Consider the following 24,072-nt stretch of genomic DNA (forward strand, 5'->3'; position numbering starts at 1 on the left):
CCCCCCCCAGGCCGGGGCGCCCTAGTGTGGGGGCTGGGGTCCTCTCCCCCACCCCTTACCCCTTGCAGGCCGGAGCGTCCTTGTGTGGGGGCTGGGGTCCTCTCCCCCACCCTTTATCCCCTCTCTAGGCCAGGGCACCCTCCCCCACCCCTTATTGCCCCCAGACCGGGCTGCCCTACCGTGGGAGCTGGGATCCCCTCCCCCACTCTTTATTCCCCTAGGCTGGGGTGCCCGAGTGTGGGGGCTGGGGTCCTCTCCCCCACCTCTCATCCTCCCCAGGCCGGGGCGCCCTCTCCTTCCCGCACCACCTCGTGGGACTGGGCGCCCCAGTGTGGGGGCTGGGACAGTAAATGGAACTGGAATGGGAGTTTAGCTTGAGTAAGGACGGAGTGGGTTTGGCTTTCACTGCCGCTGCAGAGGTTACAACAGCCTGACAACTGACTGTTGTTGGGCTTGGCCAATGGTGTCCCCAACCATTCTTGGGACTATTGGACTCTGCTAGCAGAGTGAAGGTTTTTCTTTTTCTTCTGATCTTGGAGAATTTGGCCTTTTGTTCTAAGATAAGAATCCAGGGCTTCACTTAAAAATCTGTATAAAAAAAAAAAAAGTATTCAGAACTGTAGCAACTTTTTGAAGGTGTGTTTTGCATCCACTGCTATAAATCTACATCCTAGTATTATCAGTTCAGAAGCAATACAATAAAACTGTAGTTATGCTGTACAGCAATATAGCTGAACATTTGAGAGCTGAGTACTACGTGAAGGAGCTTCAAGTCTTGGAGCCCCATCTTTGCAACATAAAACAACATGGAAGACTCTTATTGCTTAGTGTATAACTACTCCATGAGAGCATCAAACTCAGGGTATTCTGTAATGTATATAACGCGAGAGACGTGCTGTGATCAAATTGATGTTTCCTCTTAAGAATATATTTGGGGGGGGGTGGGGGCGGAAGATGGGGAAATATACCTGTCCCTATGTTTCACTGTTAAAATAAATATTTACTGTGTTTTTTAGATATTTTAATTAGGACTGTCTAGCAATTCAAAATATTAATCGTGATTAATCGCACGATTAATCACACTGTTAAACAATAATAGAATACCATTTATTTAAATATTTTGGATGTTTTCTACATTTTCAAATATATTGATTTCAATTACAACACAGAATACAAAGTGTACAGTGCTCACTTTATATGTATTTTTATTACAAATATTTGCACTGTAAAAAACAAAAGAAACAGTATTTTTCAATTCACCTAATACAGTAGTGTAGTGCAATCTGTTTATCATGAAAGTTGAACTTACAAATGTAGAAGTATGTACAAAAAATAACTGCATTCAAAAATATAACAATGTAAAACTTTAGAGCCTACAAGTCCACTCAGTCCTACTTCTTGTTCAGCCAGTCCCTCAGACAAACAAGTTGGTTTATATTTGCAGGAGCTAATGCTGCCCGTTTCTTGTTTAGAATGTCACCTGAAAGTGAAAACAGGCGTTCACGTGGCACTGTTGTAACTGGTGTCGCAAGATATTTACGTGCCAGATATTCTAAAGATTCATATGTCCGTTTATGCTTCAACCACCATTCCAGAGGACATGCGTCTATGCTGATGACAGGTTCTGCTTGATAACAAGCCAATGCAGTCCGATGCACATTCGTTTTCATCTGGGTCAGATGCCACCAGCAGAAGGTTGATTTTCTTTTTTGGTGGTTCGGGTTCTGTAGTTTCTGCATCGGAATGTTGCTCTTTTAAGACGTCTGAAAGCATGCTCCACACCTCGTCCCTCTCAGATTTTGGAAGGCACTTCAGATTCTTAAACCTTGGGTTGAGTGTTATAGTTATCTTTAGAAATCTCACATTGGTGCCTTCTTTGCGTTTTGTCAGATCTGCACTGAAAGTGTTCTTAAAACGAACATGTGCTATAACATGAAATATGTGGCAGAATGCGGGTATAAAACAGAGCAGGAGACATACAATTCTCCCCCAAGGAGTTCAGTCACAAATTTAATTAATGCATTATTTTTTTAACGAGCGTCATCAGCACAGAAGCGGGTCCTCTGGAATGGTGGCCGAAGCATGAAGGGGCATATGAATGTTTAGCATATCTGGCACGTAAATATCTTGCAATGCTGGTTACAAAAGTGCCATGCGAATGCCTGTTCTCACTTTCAGATGACATTATAAATAAGAAGTGGGCAGCATTGTCTCCCATATATGCAAACAAACTGTTTTGTCGTAGCGATTGGCTGAACAAGGAGGAGGACTGAGTGGACTTGCGGGAGCTAAAGTTTTACATTGTTTTGTTTTTGAGTGCAGTTACATAACAAAAAAAAATCTACATTTGTAAATTGCACTTTCACAATAGAGATTGCACTACAGTACTTGTATGAGGTGAATTGAAAAATACTATTTCTATTGTTTTTACAGTGCAAATATTTGTAATAAAAAATAATATAAAGTGAACCCTGTATACTTTATATTCTGTTATAATTGAAATCAGTATATTTGAAAATGCAGAAAAACATCCAAAATATTTATAATAAATTTCAGTTTGTATTCTATTATTGTTTAACAGTGTGATTAAAACTGCAATTAATTGCAATTCAGTTTTTTGAATTAATCGTACAAGTTAACTGCGATTAATCGACAGCCCTAATTTTAATCCTTGCTACTTGGAGTTCAGTATTTACTATATTTTTCTTCTATCTTAAAATTAAGAATTGCAAACCCTCTGAAACATGTTGAACGGCTGTTTAGTTTCAATGCAGGTATCTCTTAGAATTTTTACCAAATACTATCTTTTGTGTTCTTTTAAAGCAGTATAAGACGAATCACAGCAAATGCATGACGGAAACAGTATACTGTTAACAACTCCTGCATGGAAGTATGATACTATCTCAAAAGGCTGTTCAGTAGCCAAAACTTAGCCCTATCTACTCTGATGCTAGGAGCTCTTGTACATGTAATTTAAAACAATAGTGATTAAAATATTTTTATATTTCTGCTCAGTTAAATGGCCTTAAAAGCTTTTTTCAAATAAAGAGACTACATGTAGAAACTCATCTGAGTTTTTCAGTGTATGTTCTGATGACTGAGGAAATAAGGACTGCACTTTGACATTCTTCAAAAATAAGTTCTTCTTTATTCCTTCTAGATGCCGGATATTGTGAGGCAAAATAAAATTGCGGAACTGAAGAACTTCCTCTGTTCTTCTAAGGTAAAGCATATAGAGTATTAACGTCACTCTTACTGCTGACAAGTTTCCCATTATGTTTGATCCATGTGTCTTCACACTTGCATGCATTCTGAAGTTGTATATTCTCAGTTTTGGGGGAAAGCTTGTTCCAGTATGCAGACAGTTTTAGAACTCTTAATTTTGAAAGAAATATTTTAGCTAACTTTAAAAGCAGTCTTAAGAATTCTTCTGTCAACCTAGCTACCGCCTCTGGGGGAGATGGATTAACTATGGTGAGCCCGTCTTGTCACTGTAGTGAGTGGCTATTCCGAAATGCTACAGCAGCTCACAGCAGTGCCACTGTAATGGTTTAAGTGTAGACATAGCCAGAGCCTGTGCCTTACTGGAAAAATATTTTTGGCATTGCTGTAGTTCTGATGGTCTGTGGAAAGAATTCTGTAAATGAAAACAAGTTGTTGTAATATGAGAACTGGCTCAAAGGTAGTAAGTGTGTTTGTACACGTGATGTGGGCTACAGCTCGGATTAACTCTAACTGAGTAAAGACTTTGAAAAATACAAATTGCAGAAAAGGCATCATTGGTATCAATATTGCAAAGTTTGAGCTGGCTCGCTAGTAAATTTAGACTTAATTTAAAAAAAAAATACATTTCAGTACCATTTTGACTTTCTCCCAGTTCCAGCTTTGGGGGCTTTTAAAAAAAATTTTGGTGACTAAATTGCAAATGATTGGAACAAAATATATGAAATCTTGCTGGCTGGCCTTAAACTGAAAATTTTCAGCTCAGATACTAAATTAATACTCAGTTTTAAATATTAACTAGATTATTGATCAGCCATTATGACTCCATAGCTGAAAATTAGTTATGACAAAGGTAAAGTGGTGTTAGCTTGGTTACAAATTGTCAAATGTAAATGGCTATTTGGTATTGGTATTTCATTTCAATACAAGTATTACTATCTATCTTTACTAGTTTACATACAAGCAAAACAAAGCTAGTAGTGGCTTTTACCTAAACTATCCAGTATTTTGAAAACTACAATATTTTAAACTCCAGGGTTGTCAGAGAGAGACATTACATATTGTTTCAGAGTTACTCTACTGAAAATAATGGTAATTCTATTAGCGTGTTACTTTCAGGAACCTGTGTAATTTCTTGTCACTATGCTAATCTGAAATTGTTCCATCTATAGCAAGTCTAAACTCTGTCAGTGAATATTTGTCACGACTTACTGCTAAACTAAACCTCTTATTTTTTGTAAAGAACATTGAACTTTCATAATGTAAAACTATTGGAATATACAAATGATAGAATTTGTTTTTAGAAGAGGAGTCTAATTATGGTAAGGGAGAATTCCTTTACACCATAGAAAAGATCATTACTGCTTGATCGAGGCAGCATACCCTAAAGCATTCAAGATGGAGTTTAACATGGTTCACTCTTTCTAAAGAATCAGAATTAAAAGTACAGAAAGGTAATGCAAGGGAAAAATCACTTTCTATCTTCTAGCACTTAGTAATTTACCACCAATAAATATTTTAACTATAGGTAGGGCTGTCTACACTACCACTTTTGTCGATGTAATTTATGTCACTCTGTGGAAAAAAACACCCCTCTGTGCGACACAAGTTACATCGACAAACGCCACTGGTGTGGAGGATGCCACGTAGGCAGGAGAGCTTCTCCCATGGCCACCACCACTCGTGGAAGTGGTTTTATGATGTCGATGGGAGAGCTCTCTCCTGTCGGCATAGATAAGCTACACATGCGATCTCACAGCGATGCAGCTGCATTGGTACAGCTGTGCCGCTGTAAGCTCGCTAGTATAGACATGGCCTAAGTAAGGAAGTATGTTGTATAGCTTAACTTCCAGTAAGAGATATCATCATATATGATTTGAGGGAGTCTCTTAAGAGCAGGAAATAAACTACTTGTAGGTGCATGAAATTTTAAAAAGCAACCAAAAATTCGAAGTCCACTTCCTAGAAAGCTTCCATCTCTGGTTATATTTGAGTAATAGGAAATTCGCTGACCAAATTAGAGTTTGATGATTCATTCTGAGATCATGAAGAGCGTTCCCTAAGCAATCAAATGGAGAAAAACATCATAATGCTAGTCTTTCATAAGTGGCTGTCAAAACTGACTTATCCTGTATATTTTTTTCTGTAATTTAAAACAGTTCAACAACTTTCTGATTTGAGAATCAGAGAAATTGACTTAAGTCAAATTAAGTATTATTACTGTTGTCTTGTCTTTTTGAAATAACTCTTCTTGAGTTCCAAAATAACTGTATAACTTAATTCTTACCGAAACATGATGAAGACTGCTTATCAATGAGTCCTTATTTCCCTTGATCAGTAGCATTAAGCAGCCTTTCTTGTTAGTCCAACGTATTTACTTCTCTGAAGGAAACTGGAAAGGAGATGATCCTCAATGTATTAAGCAATTGATATGCCAGGGAACCCTTGCATGAGACTGACCCTCTCATATTTATTTTTCTGCTGAATGAAACACTGGCTGCTGTTATGCCTTTCTCATCCTTAATATTGATTTGCAGTTGAGTGCAGCCAGGTCACTGGTTTTCCCATTTCCCCCCCCCCCCCCCAAAATAAACAAACTTAATAGTTTTCAGTGTTCTTTTTAAGTTGCCTCGAGTCTTGCTTGTTGCCCTTGCTAACTGACTTATTGTATTATCTTGTGCAAGTCACTTAACCTTACTTTGTTTGCCTCTTTACCTGGCCAATAGAAATAATTACCCTTGCCTACCTGGCTGGTATTCTGAACACTTTTAAAAAGCTGTATAAATGCCTATGTTAATATAGATATATTTCCGCTACAGAAAAATCAGTGGCGATAAATTTTGTGGTAAAAGTACATGACCTTCTCCCAAGAGGAAATTTAAATTTTAAAAACGGCAAATATTTTGTCCTATATTCCGCTGTGTTCTCTAATAGCGTTCCAATAGTTATCTTGGAGAAGTAACAACAGATTTGAGATGGGAGGAATCCATTTAAAAAATCAATCTGTGCTAGCCTGAAAAGTGTGAGATTGACCCATTGTGAGAGGACTTGACTCTCCATGCCACGCAAACCCCATGGTTACCTTGCAAGAGAGGTGGGTAGCTGAGCAGCGATAGGGTTGGCCTCTCCATTCAGTGTACACTTGGAAGATGGGCGATCAAAGGCAGTGTGGAGGCCATTGCAGAGGAAGTGTAGAGGGCAGGCCACTGGACTCATTCTTATGCTGATTAAGTACAGTAACTCCTCGCTTGTTCCTGAAAAAGTGACTTTAAGTGAAACGATGTTAAGCGAATCCAATTTCCCCATAAGAATTAATGTAAATGGTGGGGGTTAGGTTCCAGGGAAATTTTTTTCACCAGACAAAAAACTATATTATATATATGTATACACAATATAAGTTTTAAACAAACAATTTAATACTGTACACAGCAATGGTGATTGTGAAGCTTGGTTGAGGTGGCCAAGTCAGAGGGTGGAAGAGGGTGGGCTATTTCCCAGGGAATGCCTTACTGCTAAATGATGAACTAGCACTCAGCTGAGCCCTCAAGGGTTAACCCATTGTTGTTAATGTAGCCTCACACTCTACAAGGCAGCACGAATGGAGGGAGGGGAGACAGCATGGCAGACAGAGACACACACCCTGTGTGTGGGGGAGAGGTAGAGATGTGCATTGCCCCTTTAAGTATGCTGACATCACACTCTAAGTACATTGCCTTTAAAAAGATCAGGAAGTTGAGACAGCAGCTGCGGCCAGCTCTCTCTGTCCTGAGCCCTGTTGTGTCTCCCCCCTGCTCTACATGGAGAAGGGGTAAGCGGGGGAGGAGTAGGGGTAAGGGGAACGCCCTGAAATTAGCCCCCCTCTTTCCCCTTCCCCTGCACAGCAAGAAGGAGGCTTCGGGGAGCAGTTCCAAGGCAGAGGGCAGGAGCAGCACATGGCAGTGGGGGGAGGGACAGCTGAACTGCTGGCAATTGATCGCCTGTTGGGCAGCTGATGCACAGGGAACTTAGGGGAGCGGGGAGCTGATGGGGGGGGGGGGGGCTGCCAGTCCACCCTGGTTCCAAGCCCCCACTAACTAGCTGCAATGGGCTGCTCTTCCTGCAAGCAGTGGACAAAGCAGGCGGCTGCCAAACAATGTTATAAGGGAGCATTGCGCAACTTTAAATGAGCATGTTCCCTCATTGATCAGCAACGTAACAACGAACACCGTTAACCTGGACGACTTTAAGTGAGGAGTTGCTGTAGCTCAAAACCCCCTGCAGCCAGGGTCACTAGACTTCATTAACGGCTATGGCTGGGCTGGGCTGGATTGCAGCTGGCCACGGTAGATTTTATCACATTTATCTTTTCACAGAGCCAGATTAGTCAGACTTCATGTAGACTTTCAGAATTTCATCCCAAAATATATTAGTCTTACATTTTGTCAGGAATGTATGTGGTATGGGATCTTTTTCTGGCTCATTTTTCATCGTGCTGTTTAGGTCACCAGTGTCCAACACTAACTATGATCGCGGAGGCACTCCCTACACGACCCACAGGCAATTTTAATTACTAGAGTGATTTGTCAAATTATTAATATAGATAAGTGAACAGTAGCAATGCCTTTTCTTTGACAGAATTTGAAACGCGTATCTTCCCTCCTTCTGTGTATCTTTGAATCCTACCCTATGTTGCACCAATTGACTTGATTGGAGAAAGAGACATGATTTAACAGAGTGCTGTAATGAATAATATGTTTTTCACTCTGAACCAGTTCCTCTCTCTACATTTGGCAGCCTGTAATGCCCTGTGCTTAAGCGTTTTCACAAGTGTTTGTAACAAAGTAGCATTGTTCTTCTGTGACTTCACCCCGTTAGCGTATTCCAGCAAGATCAACACCTGCTAAGCCAGTCCTATTTGGCTGACACTTGCAATTGTGGGTTATGTAGGTAAGTTTCTTGGCTGAAAATTTCTGAGAGATTTAATTCTGGATGCCCAAAGTTAGGCTCCTCGGTGTCAAAATATGGCTTGACTTTCAAAAGTGCTGAGCCCAAATAACAGCGGTGGAATTCTGTGGGAGTTGCAAGTTGTTTAGCATCTTGTTGAAAATCAGGCCACTTCTATTCAGGTGCCTAGTTTTGGATTTTAGTCTAGCTGTATGCAAACTGGCTTGAAAATGTTTGGCCTCTGTAAACAAACCAAAATCCCAAGAAGAAAAGTTTTTATTAGATTTAGAATGCTTGGACTACTCTACTAGGGAGGGCCACCTGCTTGGTGCTTATTAGCCAGCAGAAACAGGATATGAATTTTTAAGCCCTGGCTAGAAAGTCTTAAAGATCTTAGTGAGTTGCAGTTCTGGAAGGGAGTCTTTTCACTTGTTTCCACTGGTTACCTGTGACTATAGTGAAATTCTATTGTCCAATGTATTGTCGTGCTTATTTAACTACTTACCTCAGTGGGCTGAGTGTGTTGTGCCAGCTATTTGTTCTCTGAATTGGCTTTTGATTTATTTCCAGGTGAAATTCAGAACATTGGTTATAATCTATGAAACTGCAAAGAGTCTGGCTCCGGATTACTATTTGTATTCCTCTCTTTCTCTCAATGCCTTGCCATGACCGTTGTTATCTGGGACTATTTTACTGTTGGTTGCTAGGGATAAATTGTTGCGCATTGGTGGCCCTGCTTTTCAATAGAAGATCCCTAGCTTCACTCTCATGGTCTGTCAGAGCCTTCCAGATTGGTTGCAATTTATGTCTTTATATGGTCATTTTGGAGACTCTTGTGTCTGTCACCAGGGCATTTTCAAATGGGAGGTGGAGTGTGTGATTCTCCTTAATCATTATCCCTTGATGCTATGGCAATTGGAATATAACGTTAGGACTCCACTTAATTGTTTTATCAGTAATGTAAGGAATGTGCCGAGAGTGCAGGACTGATCCGCAACTGGTATAAATTGTTGTAGCTCCATTGAAGATAATGGAGCTATGGCAGTTTTGTGTCAGCTGAGGCGCTGCCCCAGAGTATGCGAAGGTTGTCTTTCTGACTCTTGGCTTTCTCATTTGTACATGTCTATGGAGAGTGAGAAGTTGTACTCCTAATCTAAACAAGATAGTAAATTTCCTTGGGGGAAGTTGGCTTTGTGCTTGAGGACTGGCCCAAGACTCGGGAGATCTGTGTTCAGTTCCCTGGGTCGGTCACTGATTTCATGTGCAGTTCATTTAAGCTCACTCTGCATTAGCTCCCCATCTGTAAACTGGGAATACAGTCTCTTTCTGCCTTGCAGGGTCTCCTCCTGCTGTGTGTCTGTACAGAACCTAGAGTAACAGGACCCCGATCTCTGGAGCCTTTAGGCACTATTGTAATATAAATAACAAAGGTAAATGATTTGTGACTCTGAATATGCTTTTTATTTTTCTTTTTAGTTACAAAATAATCCTACTTCAGCAAGTCCTGTTTTTGAAGCAAATGGTAATCAGCCTGTCTACCCAAACTCCCTTCTTCCAGTGAAGTCAATCCAACACAGACCAGGTATCCACTTTTTATCTCTCAAATTCTTATGCTGGTGTCCATTGCTGTAGTACCCAATTGCCCTCCCCCCCCCACCCCGGATTTAAGAGATAATTATATATCCCTGTCTTTCCAACCCCGGTGATTAGAATTAAGGCTTTTTTGGTTTGGGTTTTTTGCATGTGAGAGAGGAGTACTTACTTGTGGCGAAGCTATGTCAACAGTTAGGTTTCACTGCTTCCAGAACTTAATGCACAGCTATGGTCATTTTTACCTTTTCTGGTAGTGTGTTCTGTGTTCTTGTTCCCACCTCTCTGAAATTCTGTCTTCGGCACCCATGAGTGCTGTTCTTGTCAATGGATTCATTGATCCAGTGGAACGTAAGTGTTGTAGGAGGCCATAGTTGTGGAAGGAGAAGGCTTTTCTCATGTATCCAGGACCTATCCCATGGAGGACTTTAAATATTGTATGTATTTAACATTGGCTCTAATACTAAGTAAGCTTACCTGTGTGTAGACACTTACTAGGGATGTAAAAGGTTAACCAGTAAGCATCAGTCTTATCGGTTAACACACCTTCACCGTTAACCCCGGGCCAGCTGGCTGGCCTGCCAACCCTAGCACTTACTAGAGCAGCAGTACTTGAGGCTCAGGCAGAATTACTGCTACAAAATGTATTCTCCCCTTAGCTTGCTCCATTGTCCCTTGATATTACACCTGAGGAGGAGAGCTTCACCTCTTTGGCTCCAATGAGAGCTGCAATGCCTAGACCCAACAGAAGGGAAAATGAGAGTTTGAACCATAGCTTCTCTCAGATTCTGTCATCTCTTGTCAGTGGGCATAGTATGTCTTTGTTTTCACTGTTGACAGAAGGCCTGAGAGTGCTCCAGCTGAAGTCAGTGGAAGAATTCCCATTGATTTCAGTGGAAGCAGGAACTAGTCTATACTGTAGACGGGGTTTTAAAAAGTCCTCTTACTGGTGAGTAAGAAATTTTTTTGGTTGAATGTTGTTAGCTTCTGCTGAAACTAAATAAATTCTAGCCTTTGTAGCTAAGTGTTGTGTAGGTGTTTCAAGTCTAACCTGTATGTAGGAGTGGCCAATATGTCATACCAGTGGTCCAGATAGTTCAGCATCCTGGCATTGACTGTGGCCAATACCAGCTACTTCATTGGAACCCTCCAGTAGGCAGCTGTGGGATATCCTGCCCCCAGAAGTTTCCTTTTAACCTTGATAGAGGCTGACATATGCTCTGAAGCATGTGTCTGTATGTCTTACAAAACTTATCCACATAAATGCTAAATCCTTTTTTAATCCTGCTAAATCCACAGGCTAATGGTGTGTTGTATGGAAAAGTGTTTGCTTTGATCAGTTTTGACTTTTTCTCTGAATGTCGCCTCATATTATGAGAGAAAGTAAATCCGGAACTTGTGTTCACACTATCTATTCTGCTATTTTTTGTATACTTATTATTTATCTACTTTCTAAGGTAAACAATCCCACTCTTTTTTCAATCTCTCTTTATATACGTTTGTCCATGCTCCTTATCATTCTTGTCAACAATCTCTGAACCCTCTCTAGTTCTGCTGTATCCTTTTTGAGATGAATCTGCAAAAAGAGAACACGGTAATGTGGAGGAGGGCATACCTTTGACCTATTATTTTCTATCCCATTCCATTTGCATCCTAACATTTTGGGTTTATTTGTTTTTTTTGACTACTGCTGCACATTGAGCAGACTGGGTCTTTATTGAGCTATCTGCAGCGATGCCCAGAGTTCTTTCTAAATTAACTACTAACTCAGTGTAAATTATTCCCTCCAAGGCATATAACTTTGCATTTATCAACAGTGAATTTCATCTTCCATTATGTTGTCCTCTCATCTAGCTTGGTTAGGTCCCTCTGAAGTGCCTCATTCATCTGATGTTGACTAGTCTGGGTTTTGTTAGTGGTGAAGCACTGAAGTGACAAAATTCACAGTTGCCAAATCATTAATTTATATAGTAAACACCAGGCCTAGTATAGAACTTTTTTTTGGCACCCTGAGGTTAACTTCTTGCTGTGATGAAAACTAATTTTTTCTGTTTTTCATTTCTTAACCAGTATATAAACAATCTAGGCAAACTCCCAATAGGCAATTTTTTGTGTACTTGACTGGAAAATGGCTGGTTATTTTTACTCACCCATTACTCTATCAAGAGGTCAAATATTCTGCCAAAAATGACAGTTAAAAAACAGAGTGAATGAATACACTCACTGTATTAACTTAGCATTCGTGTTCTAGACCAGCGGTTCTCAAACTTCCTTGCACCATGACCCCCTTCTGACAACAAAAATTACTACACTACCCCAGGAGGGGGAACCGAAGACTGAGCCCCACCGCCCTGGGCGGGGGAGGGGCCAAAGCTGATGAAGCCCTGGACAGGGGGCATGTAACCTTAGCCCTGGGCAGTGGGGCTTGGGCTTCAGATTTGCTAGGGCCCAGGGCCCACACCAGCCTTGGCGACCCCATTAAAATGGGGTTGCAACCCACTGTTTGAGAACCGCTGTTCTAGAACCTCCAATACCAGGCCCAGGATCAACTGCTGGGAAGATGGGGGAGTCATGTCTGTGGGAGAAGGTTAAACCTCTGAAACCGTAATATAAAATTACCATTAATTGGGTGACAGAGTTGACTGTTCCCATTAAACTATCCAGTTTTACTAGTGTAAAGGCTTGTTCTTGTTAACACTTACTCCAAAGAACACTCCATTAAGGAGGTGAGGCCCCAAAACAAGTTGCTGGGATAAAGGGTTTTCTCATGTCATTCAAGTTGCTACTGGGGCCTAAGCATAGAAGTGGTTTATCAAAACAGAGTGACTAATGAGAACAAAACTGCAGTGAGCTTCCTCCTTGCTTAAAGTTTCAACAGAAAAGGAAACTAAGTGTCGTCATACAGAGGTATCCTAATCAGATCACAGGCAGAACAAAAAGCTAATTAACAAATCTTGCGTCCCTGTTTGTGCACAAGTTTAGTACAGAACGCAAGTTGGAAATGTCAACTTTTCACTAATTCAACTTACATTTAAATGACTAGTTTACTTTCTGGTGTGAGGAACCATCTCTTTGAAGCTTAGGTTTTAGTCTCATTGCGGTGTATCTAAAGTAACATTGATCAGAAGATGAGACTGAAAGATGAAAGTCAGATATTAGGAATGGCAATATACAAAAACCTGTAGGAGAACACTTCAACCTCCCTGGACACACAATAGCAGATTTAAAGGTAGCCATCCTGCAGCAAAAAAAACTTCAGGACCAGACTCCAAAGAGAAACTGCTGAACTTCAGTTCATTTGCAAATTTGACATCATCAGCTCAAGATTAAACAAAGACTGAATGGCTAGCCAACTACAAAAGCAGTTTCTCCTCCCTAGGTGTTCACACCTCAACTGCTAGAAGAGGGCCTCATCCTCCCTGATTAAACTAACCTCGTTATCTCTAGACTGATTCTTGCCTGCATATTTATACCTGCCTCTGGACATTTCCACCACATGCGTCTGACGAAGTGGGTATTCACCCACGAAAGCTTATGCTCCAATACTTCTGTTAGTCTATAAGGTGCCACAGGTCTCTGTTGCTTTTTACAGATCCAAACTAACACGGCTACCCCTCTGATACTTGAAAGATGATTGTGGCTTTGAGTGATGCATTAAGTATTTCAATGAGTGACATTAAAGGGACACAGATTTTTCACCAATTTCCAAATCACTCTAGTCTGAAAATTTTGTACACAACATATGGCAGTTATAAGTGACTCCCATAATTACTATCACTGAAAAGTGTTGGCAGGAAAAATGCTTTTCTCTGTATTCCATCTTATTTTGTGCCTTTGACAGCACTTTGTGTAATCTGTCTTACTCTTAACTTGCATAGCTTCTTATTCTGAAAAGACCTTTACAAACATCACTGGAGAGCAGAAAAACCCTTATTTTAAAATCAATAATAATTCAAAAGATGTATTATTTAGTGGGTGCTTCATTAGAAACTGGAGCCTTTTTAAAAATTGGTTAATTAAGAAAAAAAAGATTTAAGTTGATAAAATCCCCTTAACATCTACTCTGCTTCCTTTTGCCAGTATGCTCAGAATGTTACCTGCTACAGGGATTTCTGTTTTCTGTGGCACGACACAGCAGTATGTTATGTTTTTAAAAAAAAAAAAAAAAAGTAAAACAGTGAATTATTTGCATTTCATTCTTTAGGAATCCTACCTACAAGAATTCTGGAAAATGGTTGACAAGGTTATGGCAAAACAGTGCTTAACTGTTTGAACACTGATTTTAGCTAGCATGGTATCTGTCAGCATGGATAGTCATGATTAGAGGCGTGGAAAAGCTTACACATGCAGAGATATTGAAAAGATTAGGCCTGTTTAGAGAGGAGACTAATAAAAGGGTCATGATACAAAAGGGAAATCTGATGCTCCTAGTTACTCATTCCTATAGTACAAGAACAAGAGGATGTGGGGTTTTTTTGTACACAATGCAAATTAATGGCAGAGAGTGAGTGAGGTTGAGTCCAAACAAGGGCATAATAAGAAGGTAATGAGGACTAGACACTGATAGGGATAAAATCCACAGTTACATAACATGAGAACAAAATATATAAAGGGTATGAACACTTGTGTATCAGGGCATAAGCAAACCACTGATCTGTGTTTAGAAAGAAACATCCCCTATGGACAGGTTATTGTGTAATTGTTTGTTATGGCTTGCACATGTCTGTGAAGCATGTCCACACTCAGAGCTGGGGAATGAGCTGAAATGGAACAGTAGTCAGATTTGGTATGCTAATTGTCTTGTTTACAAGTCTAGTCTACGTTCCTCCATTTTCCCCACCAGTCTGAGACTCTGTGCCTTCCTGTTCCTCGACTCTCCCAATTGCTGCTATGGGAACCCCTTTTCTTTTTAAACAAAAGGACTTGGAAAAAGTATAAAAAACGTTGTAGCTCTCTGCCAACACCTGTGTACTTGCACTGAATTCTGCTAACCCCCGGGATCTTTGTTAGGTGATGGTAGCTCTTGCAGCAGTCTGAGCAGTGCTGCTCGCAGGGCTGACTTAGTATACACCGTGGTAGCAGGAATAGGAGCTACTTTCACAGTAGATGCATGATAATTGCTTGTATTTCTGTCCTACTTATCAAACCAGCACTACTTCGTGTGCGTGTTTAATTAGCATCCAAATTCTTTTTTGCTTTCTTCTGATTTTGGTGGAGAGATGTCCGCCTATAATGATGAAGAAAAGCAGTGAACGTTTAGGATAGTTTAAGACCACACATGCAACCCCTGTTGATTTCCTCCTAACTTAGGGTAGGTTTGTTTAAGCTGCCTTTGTTCTGCCACACAGAGATGGTCAGCAGTCAGCCTCTCACCATAGTAGATAACGGCAAAAAGAAAAAGAAAAAAAGGAGGACCAGAGCCACAGACCATCTCCCAGGGAAGTTTGAAGGTTGGTGTCAATTTACAGTGTCTCTGATTTATAATGTCTGTGTCCTCTTGGCCCCTTTCAATTTTCTAAGCAAAATAATTGCTGTTCGCCAGTGCAGTGAAAATTTAACACTGCTTCATCTTTTATTTCTTCATCACTTGTTTTCTTCAGTGCCTTTATTCCTTATAGTGAGCTCTTTGCCTTTGTATTTCCATTGTAAATTTGTTTTTAGAATAGGCAAGGTGCAGAACATCTAAACAAGTGTTTGTTTTTTAGAATATTTGCATACAAATTGTTTCTGTTAAGTAACATGTACCTGCAAATGTAAACCATTTTTGAACAGCTCAATGTAACTGAACTGGTCAATTTAAAAAAACACCTGCGGAAAATAGCACTGAGTGAAAACCAAAAACTCGAGGTAGTTACCCTAAATATCATTTTAGCTTCAATATTTAAACTTCAGGAGGTATTTATTCTATAGATTGCTAAACCTAGAGCATTTTCTGATTAAGAAATGATGAAACATTGTCCTCTTTAGAAAATCAGCCCTCGGTTTTCCATCTTTGAATCCCTAATTAGGTAAGATACTGAGAACATAAGAAAAGTAGTTGAGATTCCAGCATTCATTGAGTTAGAAACACTTTCTAATATTAATAGGATTGCTGTTTCACTCTTACAAGGAAATCCATTTCCGTGTTGTTTGGGTGGTGATCAGAACAGATAAAAATTGAAGTGTAAGTAAAGCTGATGCATCTAAGTGAAAATGCTGCATAAATGCAACTTCCCCAGTTTATTACCAAGGGAGTTCTCATAGTTGCCGTCGTATTAGGGCTGCTCATCAAAACAGTAGCTTGTCTTTACAATTCACCAAAATACTTCTGCTAATGTTTGCTTTGTGCTGATTTTTCTGGCAGACTTGTACAAGCTGACTGCTGAGCTCCTTGGTGAGGGAGCATATGCCAAGGTTCAAGGTGCTGTTAGTCTGCAAAATGGGCAAGAATATGCAGTAAAAGTAAGTATAAAATTCAAGGAGGGAGTGTTTTCATTTGTGTCTGCATATCTTATTCCTCACACTGAATCAGTGATAGAGTACCTGCAATAATTGAGTAAGGAATATGGAGGGCTCTTTATTTAAAAAAACAACCAAAACCCAAAACGGTCAGTTCTGGTGATAAGTAGCATTGATAGACATTCTGTACCATGCCCTCTGGAACGAACTGAAATATTGTAGCAGTGGACAGAGTTCACACAAAATAATATACCCTATAATGGTTAGACCTCCCTGTCTTTTCCTTTCCATCCTATTTTGAATGGAATTCTAACAGCTGGTGTTTTCATTTATAAAAGTGGAGGCAAAAGGTCCATCGGAAGCATTTTTCTTCAACTTGTTTGAATAGCTTGTCATCTGCCACATTGCTTCTATATTTCTGATTGGCAAGTAGTCCAAGGTGGCCTATTAAATAGCTGAGCTTTTGACAGAGCAGCTCAGTGTACAGAATCAAAGGGGTAGCCGTGTTAGTCTGGATCTGTAAAAGCAGCAAAGAGTCCTGTGGCACCTTATAGACTAACAGACATATAGGAGCATGAGCTTTTGTGGGTGAATACCCACTTCTTCGGATGCATCCGAAGAAGTGGGTATTCACCCACGAAAGCTGATGCTCCTATACATCTGTTAGTCTATAAGATGCCACAGGACTCTTCAGTGTACAGAGTGCACCACTAACCACTATAGTTACATTTACTGCTGTTTCCCATTCAACGTGTAGGAAATACCTTGGTAAAGATAAATGCTATGATGCAACAAACTCTTTAATGGCACCAACCTTGGAATTATAGAGTATTTGCGACCAGCTTTTAAAAAGAAACATTTTGTGCCTGTAGTTTTGAGGCAGCGATTAATTGCAAGTGTAAGTGATAATATCTAGACATCTCACTACCTGATTGTCTAAACACTATATCACTTGTGACATAATATTGGAGAGACAAAAATGGAAGCTGTTTTGAAGCCTCTTTTAAAAATCTGGCCCTGTAGATACTGAAAGCCTTTATCATTTGATTTGTTGAGGTTAAAAACTGAGACTAGAGCATTAACAATTTTATGAATAAACTACATTAAGGTACATACCTCACCAGTAATATTCGCTTCTGAGCTTTCCTTTTTTATGGGTGAATTTTGTGCTTGTGAAAGTGAGAAACTGTAATATTGGATAGAGCCAGTGATAGAACCTGTAGCTACTTCACAAGCTTCCAGCCCACACATCTATCATTTAATTGCAACTTTTTTTGTCACACCCTTGCTTTTCCAGTCCTCACCCTTTTGTTTTTTCCCCTGAGCAGTGCCTGAAGTGCAGAATTGTATTGCAGCTTCCTGGTATTGATGAACAGGTCTGGTTCTCAGACATGTGAACTCATCACACTTGGCAAAGTTATTGAATTAACTAACCAACTCTCATCTTGCAATGAAGTCAAAACTGTGTCATTAGATTCCTGTAATAACCAATTCCTCTCTTTTGATTGCTAGATTTGAGTCATGCCATAAAACTCTTTCTTGTAAAAACTCAAAAGGATTTCCTTTTCTGGCCACTTAAAATTAAAATGTGGTAATTGGGTTTTGAATGTCCCTTTTTCTCCTCTTTTCCAGTTCTTAGATTGCCCTCATTACTGTAGTATCTGAATGCCTTCCCATGCTGCATTAAGTGCTGTGACGAATGTCTTCACATGTGAAATTAGACAAGCCATGGATGTTTCCCTGTGACAGGGCATGACTGGGATTTGAACCCAGGACCTCCTGAACCTAAAGCCAGAACTGTATATGCGGGCCACAGAGCCATGTTTAAATATAGATTCCAATTCTTTTAACAGATAATTGAGAAAAATACCGGACACAGTCGGAGTCGTGTTTTTCGTGAAGTAGAAACATTGTATCAATGTCAGGGTAACAAGTAAGTATTGCTTACTTTCGTCTTTAGCAGGTGTCTCTCAGAACTGGTGGTGTAGGAAGGGACAGAAGTGCATTTTTCTCCTTCATATCCATTTTAATTTAGCCTTAATGTTTTGGGTGTGTAACTCACATGCCTACTACATTTTATTTGAAAGTTTAAGAAAATATTGGGAGGGAAAAATGAAATTTTAAAACTTATTGACAGCCAGATCAGCATGGAGGTAATATGCTTGAATGTTAAATGGCTTTCATTCCTATAATTTATTTATTAAAAGTCCCATATTTATCTCAATATTTGCAGTGTTCCTTATTGTTTACTTGTTCTGCAGCAGGATTACACTCCACTGTGGCAGGCTCTGGACAAACACATTTAACCATGGAAATACTGTAGGGATGGAGATAATGTTGAGTTACCAAAGGCAATTGGAAGAATGACCACCTCATTAAGCATCATTTTCATACTGCCTGGTGTTACAACTGCTTTTGTAAGGCCATTTCTAAAACAACTGGTAGAACTTGTTAGATTCTTTGAGGGATGTATCATTGTACCTCCATTTCTGGTATGCACCTAACAATTCATGTGCATCCAATACGTAAGTGATTAAAAAATGAAACTTTAATGACAATGTGCAAAGTATGAATTTCATATTTACTTAAATGCAGACTGACCTTGTTGCCTTAAGAATTACAACACAAGGGATGTTTATACTTTCTGCCACAATGAACACAACCTAGCTAAGCAACACTTAGTTGTGACCTGTTCGTTATCACACTGAGCCCAAAGTCTACCAGACAGATGTTGCTGTCTCCTTCAAACAGTGTTAAGTTCCACTCTATGACTTATAGGGGAGAAGAATGGCGAGTAATTATTGTTGTTCTTGCCTTCAGGACAGACATGCTGTTCCAAATTATTAACTGCAAACTATTACAGCTCATTTTTCTCTGTTACCATTCAGCTGTTCTCTCTTTATAACCCTGCCTAGTAGACTGCTTTATTTTTCAGTTATGTCAGATTTAAGTAGTGGAATCTGACCTGTGTAAGGTGAACATACAATTTTTTTTAATCCCACAGGCTACAAAAATAACCTATTTCCCAATTAGTATTTTCATTTTTTGGTTACTTCTAGCACTTCATATTTTTAGCATATAAAGAAATATTTAACACACTTTTTCCATTGTTTGCTTGTTTTATTTTCTCTTTAAGGAACATTTTGGAGTTAATAGAATTTTTTGAAGATGACACAAGGTATTACCTTGTCTTTGAGAAATTGCGAGGAGGTATTGTACATCATATTTGTGAATTTTTATTAAGAGTTAGCTTGATCTGTCATTGCTTCAGTGTTTTAAAGAGATCTCTTCAAGACAGAGGATGAAGGATTTATTTTAAATGCATGATAAGGTGCATATTGATGTAGCTGATCATACATTTATAAATCTTCTGCTTTATAGTTAAATAATGAAATGTTCAACTTTGTTAGGCTGGAAGATTTGGAGTATAATTATCAAGTCAAATAGTCTCAATAGGGAAAGGGGGAAAATAGGATGAAATTTCAGAAATGTTTTGCATGATCTTAGCAGATACAGACACCTCCGGATGTCACATTGTCAGGCTGTCACATTGTCACAGCACTCTCTGTGGCAGCATTTTACCTCCTAATAATATGATGTAGCTATTCAGTGACTTATTATTTTTCTGGAAAGCTATGGGGAGCTGTTGCAAATAATACTTTGCTTCTGGCTTATGACACTGAATTGTAACAGCTTGCTTATGAGTCTTTTGAGTGCTCGTCCAATTAAGTATGCTTGGGCACTGGTTATCAGCAACATGGAAACTGATGGGTTAGTAAGGAGGGTGTCTTAACCACCTCACAAGGGAGTGGGTTTTCTGCCATTGCTAGTCAGGCAAAAGTGGAGCTTGACAGGAGACAGTGCTAGGGGTATCGGTGTTCATCCACGTTTTTTCTTTAGCAAAACACTAGATACAAATTTTCCCTTGAAACATCAGTAGTAATGACATATTTCAAAAAGTAACCTGCTTCTCTTGTCCTTTTAAAATGCTGTCTGATAATGTCCCAAAACTCCATGATGTTGAATTGTGTCTTTTGCAGGAATTGCAGTCTTCCCATATGAGTTTAACTAAATAAGGCTTTTCTCAAATAGAAGATGGGAACAGTCTTACATTAAGTTCATGCTTTGAAAGCATGAGGCCCCTTTCTGTTTGCCTCCCTCCTTCCATGCTCTTCCCAAATAACTTGTAACCCATTTTATCAGAGTGTAATAAAGGGGCGGTGTGTATGGCTCTTGTATCAGTTGTGGGTGTGTGTGTGGGTGTGTGTACTTATGAGTTATAAGAGGGTCTCTCTCCTTCAGCCCACCTCCCCAGCTGAGGCTGGGATCTGAACTCGGTGTCTATGTGTAAGCTTTATATCTGTGTATTGAAACTAGTACCATTGAAACGCACTTGAAATAATGTGAGTTAGGGGTGAAGCTCTAATGTCCTGTGCCTGACATGCACCACTACATATACTCCATCAGAGACTGGTTTTGTCCTCAGCAGCGTGTCTGGCACCTCTGACTATAATTTGGTTTATGTGCAAGGTTGTATTCAGCTCCCACATCACTTTGCAAATATATTTGTATGGGACTCCATTGCCCGAGCTATGTGGCTGTGCAGTTAGCCAGAGGGTTGCATAACTTGCACTTTCCCATTGCAGTCATGCCTTACTATAACCGGGTAATTGGTTAAACACACTCTCCAACTATCACTAATCTCTTTGCCCGAGAGCTTTTAAACAAAATGTCTACGTTGCTTATGTTTCAATCTAGCTTTTTTTTTTTTTGCTTTATTTACATGATTAACCCACTTGAATGTGGAACGAGATTGACTTTACAGTACATATCATTCATTCCAAAGCATCCTAAAGGTCTTCTCTCTCCATTCCCAAAAGTCCCTTTTGAACAAATGATACAGTATACATAACAAATTTTATCAGCGATGATGCTGATGACAGAAAAATGAGGAAATTATAAAAATGAAGAGGACAGGTCACTGATACGGAACGACCTGGATCTCTTGGTAAACTGGGCGCAAGCAAACAGATGTGCGTTTTAGTACGTCTAAATGTAAATGTATACATCTAAGAACAAAACATGGAGGCCATACTTACAGGATGGGGGACTCTATCCACCACAGCCCCCGAATCTTTTTCAGGGGTCATTGTAATCAGCTGAGCACGAATTCCCAGTGTGACGCTGTGGCCAAAAGAGCTATTGCAATCCTGGGATGAATAAACGGGAATCTCGCAAAGGAGTAGAAAGGTTATTTTATGTCTGTTTTTGGCACTAGTACGGGTTGCCACTATGCAAAAGTGGCAGCAGCTGCCTGATGGATAAATATGGGGGAACATCACGCTCCACATAGTACAGTGTGTGAGGTTTCCTTCCTGGGCATCTACCAATTCAAAATAATAGGACTGAAGTAGCTCAGTGTATAAACATGCACTGCCTCAAGGATTTCATATCAACAGGCAGGAATTTGTCCTTGGTCCTCACTACCTGACCTTTCTAGTAAATATAACAATCGTGCTGAGTGCGTGGGGGGAAAAAAAGAAAAGGCGTTTAGGGCCATTTAGTATGGTAGGAGCCTAGTGGTCAACATTAACTGTAAACCTTGAAAGATTTTATGTTGGAGGAAAATCTGAACCTATTTGGGGAAAAGTCTTTACCCTATATTAAAGGGACACTAATATTGTCTGAAAGTTGATCTACGTTCACTAGTGTTGTGTCTGAATGGAATCCTGAACAAGACCTAGCACAGAGTGGGACATTCTTCCACTAAAGCATCTCACCTTGACTTTAGTGGAAGTTTTAAATGCACATCTAAAAGAAGAGGTTGGGGTTTTGTTTTTGGCACCGAGGGACAAAAGTGCCAAAATGTATTCACCAGTCAAGCATAGGTTACACAAAATTAGATGACACCCAGGTCATTCTGTACCACAGCAGGTATAGTCCCACTGTGCTGTAGCAAACGTTCAGCAGCAGTCCACGTGCTAGGCCATGGTTAGATCCGTTTTTGAAATTCACTACCAGGCCAGTGCTATTTTACACATACAGACTATTTGCATCTCTGCAGTAATACCCACTTCCTACCAAATCAGGGTATCTTTTGTGCACTTTCAGTTCATTATAACATGCTAGATTTTCACTCTTGCAAAACTGTGTACAGGGCCGGCTCCAGGCACAGCAAGCAGGTGCTTGGGGCGGCCAACGGAAAGGCACGGCACGTCCGGCTTTTCGGCGGCAATTCGGCGGCAGGTCCCTCAGTCTCTCTCGGAGGGAAGGACCTGCCGCTGAATTGCCGCCAAAGAATGAAACGGTGGCGGTAGAGCTGCTGCCGATCGCAGCTTTTTTTTTTTTTTTTTTTGCCACTGGGGGCGGCAAAAACGCTGGAGCCGGCCCTGACTGTGTATCAAGTATGCCTTCTATCCTTTTTCTGTCATTCTGAGTTTTGTCCAAATGTGCTAGTTACTAGCAAGCTAATCCAAAGAATAATCAAAGGCATAAAGGATTCTAAAGTTTCTGTTCCTAGTTACATTGACATGTTTTCCATAAAATACTAATACCAAATGAAACAAAACCCATGTAACATGTTAATTGAGCAAGCGTGAAATCCTATTCTAATCTAATTATGAATAGTCTTCTAAATTTTAGCACTGTTCACACTGGGATCAGACCTGTGCTAGTTACAAAGAGGTTGAAGCTAACACAACTCCAATCCCAATATACGCAGGGCCTTTGGTGTTTGATACTGGCAGTATTTGCATTCAGTAGCTCTGCTTCAAATAGTCTTCTCTTCTTCTGTTTGACTGTCACTTTCACAGGTTCGATCCTAGCCCACATACAAAAGCGAAAGCACTTTAATGAACGGGAAGCCAGCAGGGTGGTAAGAGACATTGCGTCTGCTCTGGATTTTCTGCATACAAAAGGTAAAAAAAAAAAAAAAAAAAAAAACCCTTTCTATGTGCTCCTAATTGAGGTTCTACATGCAAAACAAATTACAAAGTTTCATCCATAAATATTCAGAATTAAGCATTAACTTTGCTAACCTTTACAGTCATGTCATATTTCCTTTATCTTCCCAAACATTTTCTAATAAGAGTTGTGTTTAAGTGGGTATCTCCTGTTGGAAGATTTAAATCACCAGGCAGGGAGAATTAATATGGAAAGTTAGGTCTGTTTTTGTGTAGTGCTTAAACCAGCATGTGATGGCTATTGGAACAGAACTACTTTTACTTTTTACAGTCTCCTTTCAGTTTTACCTGGATTCTTTTCACAATATTTATTGAGAATAGCTCTATTCAGTTACAGCAGCTTACTTTTACAGCAAGATCTTTTCTCCAGCCTAAAGGCTCCAACCAGGCTAGTAACTGCAAGCAAGCGAATCCTCATGCCTGCTTGAAGACAAACTGATTTCAGTAGAACTTTGTACAAGTGCAAAAATATGTGCACGTCTTTTTGTGGAAAATAATCTCACTGCAGAATTTGTTCCCTATCCTTTTTACAATTTGGGGTGGATTCTCAAGCTCTAAATTTAAATATGTTGTATGTGCTTTGCACAGCTTTAATATATTGACATAGAACTCAATGGGCACAATTAAAACAATTACCATTTGGCTGTTTGGTGGTCCTATCTGAATTAAGTTACTTTGTTTATTGACACCTGCTCTCATCACTGCACCATCGATGTGTCTGAATTAGATTGCATGTAACCAGACATTAAATCTCTCTGTCTACAATGGACAGTATAAAGGTATTTACTCCTTGCCCTTGTTCCACCCTACAAATCAGGATTGCAAATGCTCTATAGGTTTAGGAAATATCTTGACAAAAGAGCACTCTGGCCCCAGTTCAGCAAAGCACTTAAGCATGTGCTTATCTTTAAGTCCCAGAGCTACTCATGTGCTTAAG

At 39.9% G+C, this 24,072-nt stretch overlaps 1 protein-coding gene across 2 annotated transcripts in view; it reads left to right on the forward strand.

The window, feature by feature from the left end:
* Positions 1-3,160: 3,160 nt before the first annotated feature.
* Positions 3,161-24,072, forward strand: part of MKNK1 (MAPK interacting serine/threonine kinase 1) — a 32,067-nt gene continuing 11,155 nt past the window's right edge. The window contains exons 1-7 of one of the 2 annotated variants that reach the window (XM_024194319.2): positions 3,161-3,223; positions 9,622-9,727; positions 15,084-15,185; positions 16,079-16,176; positions 18,027-18,106; positions 19,310-19,383; positions 22,986-23,090. In XM_024194319.2, the coding sequence (XP_024050087.1) occupies positions 3,161-3,223; positions 9,622-9,727; positions 15,084-15,185; positions 16,079-16,176; positions 18,027-18,106; positions 19,310-19,383; positions 22,986-23,090 (628 nt within the window). Of the gene's footprint in view, positions 3,224-9,621; positions 9,728-15,083; positions 15,186-16,078; positions 16,177-18,026; positions 18,107-19,309; positions 19,384-22,985; positions 23,091-24,072 lie in introns of those variants that run through there. The other variant, XM_024194320.2, reaches the window with a different exon arrangement.

Source organism: Terrapene carolina, unplaced genomic scaffold (assembly GCF_002925995.2).
Source record: "Terrapene carolina triunguis isolate 2854851 unplaced genomic scaffold, T_m_triunguis-2.0 Scaffold110, whole genome shotgun sequence".
Taxonomy (NCBI): domain Eukaryota; kingdom Metazoa; phylum Chordata; order Testudines; family Emydidae; genus Terrapene; species Terrapene triunguis.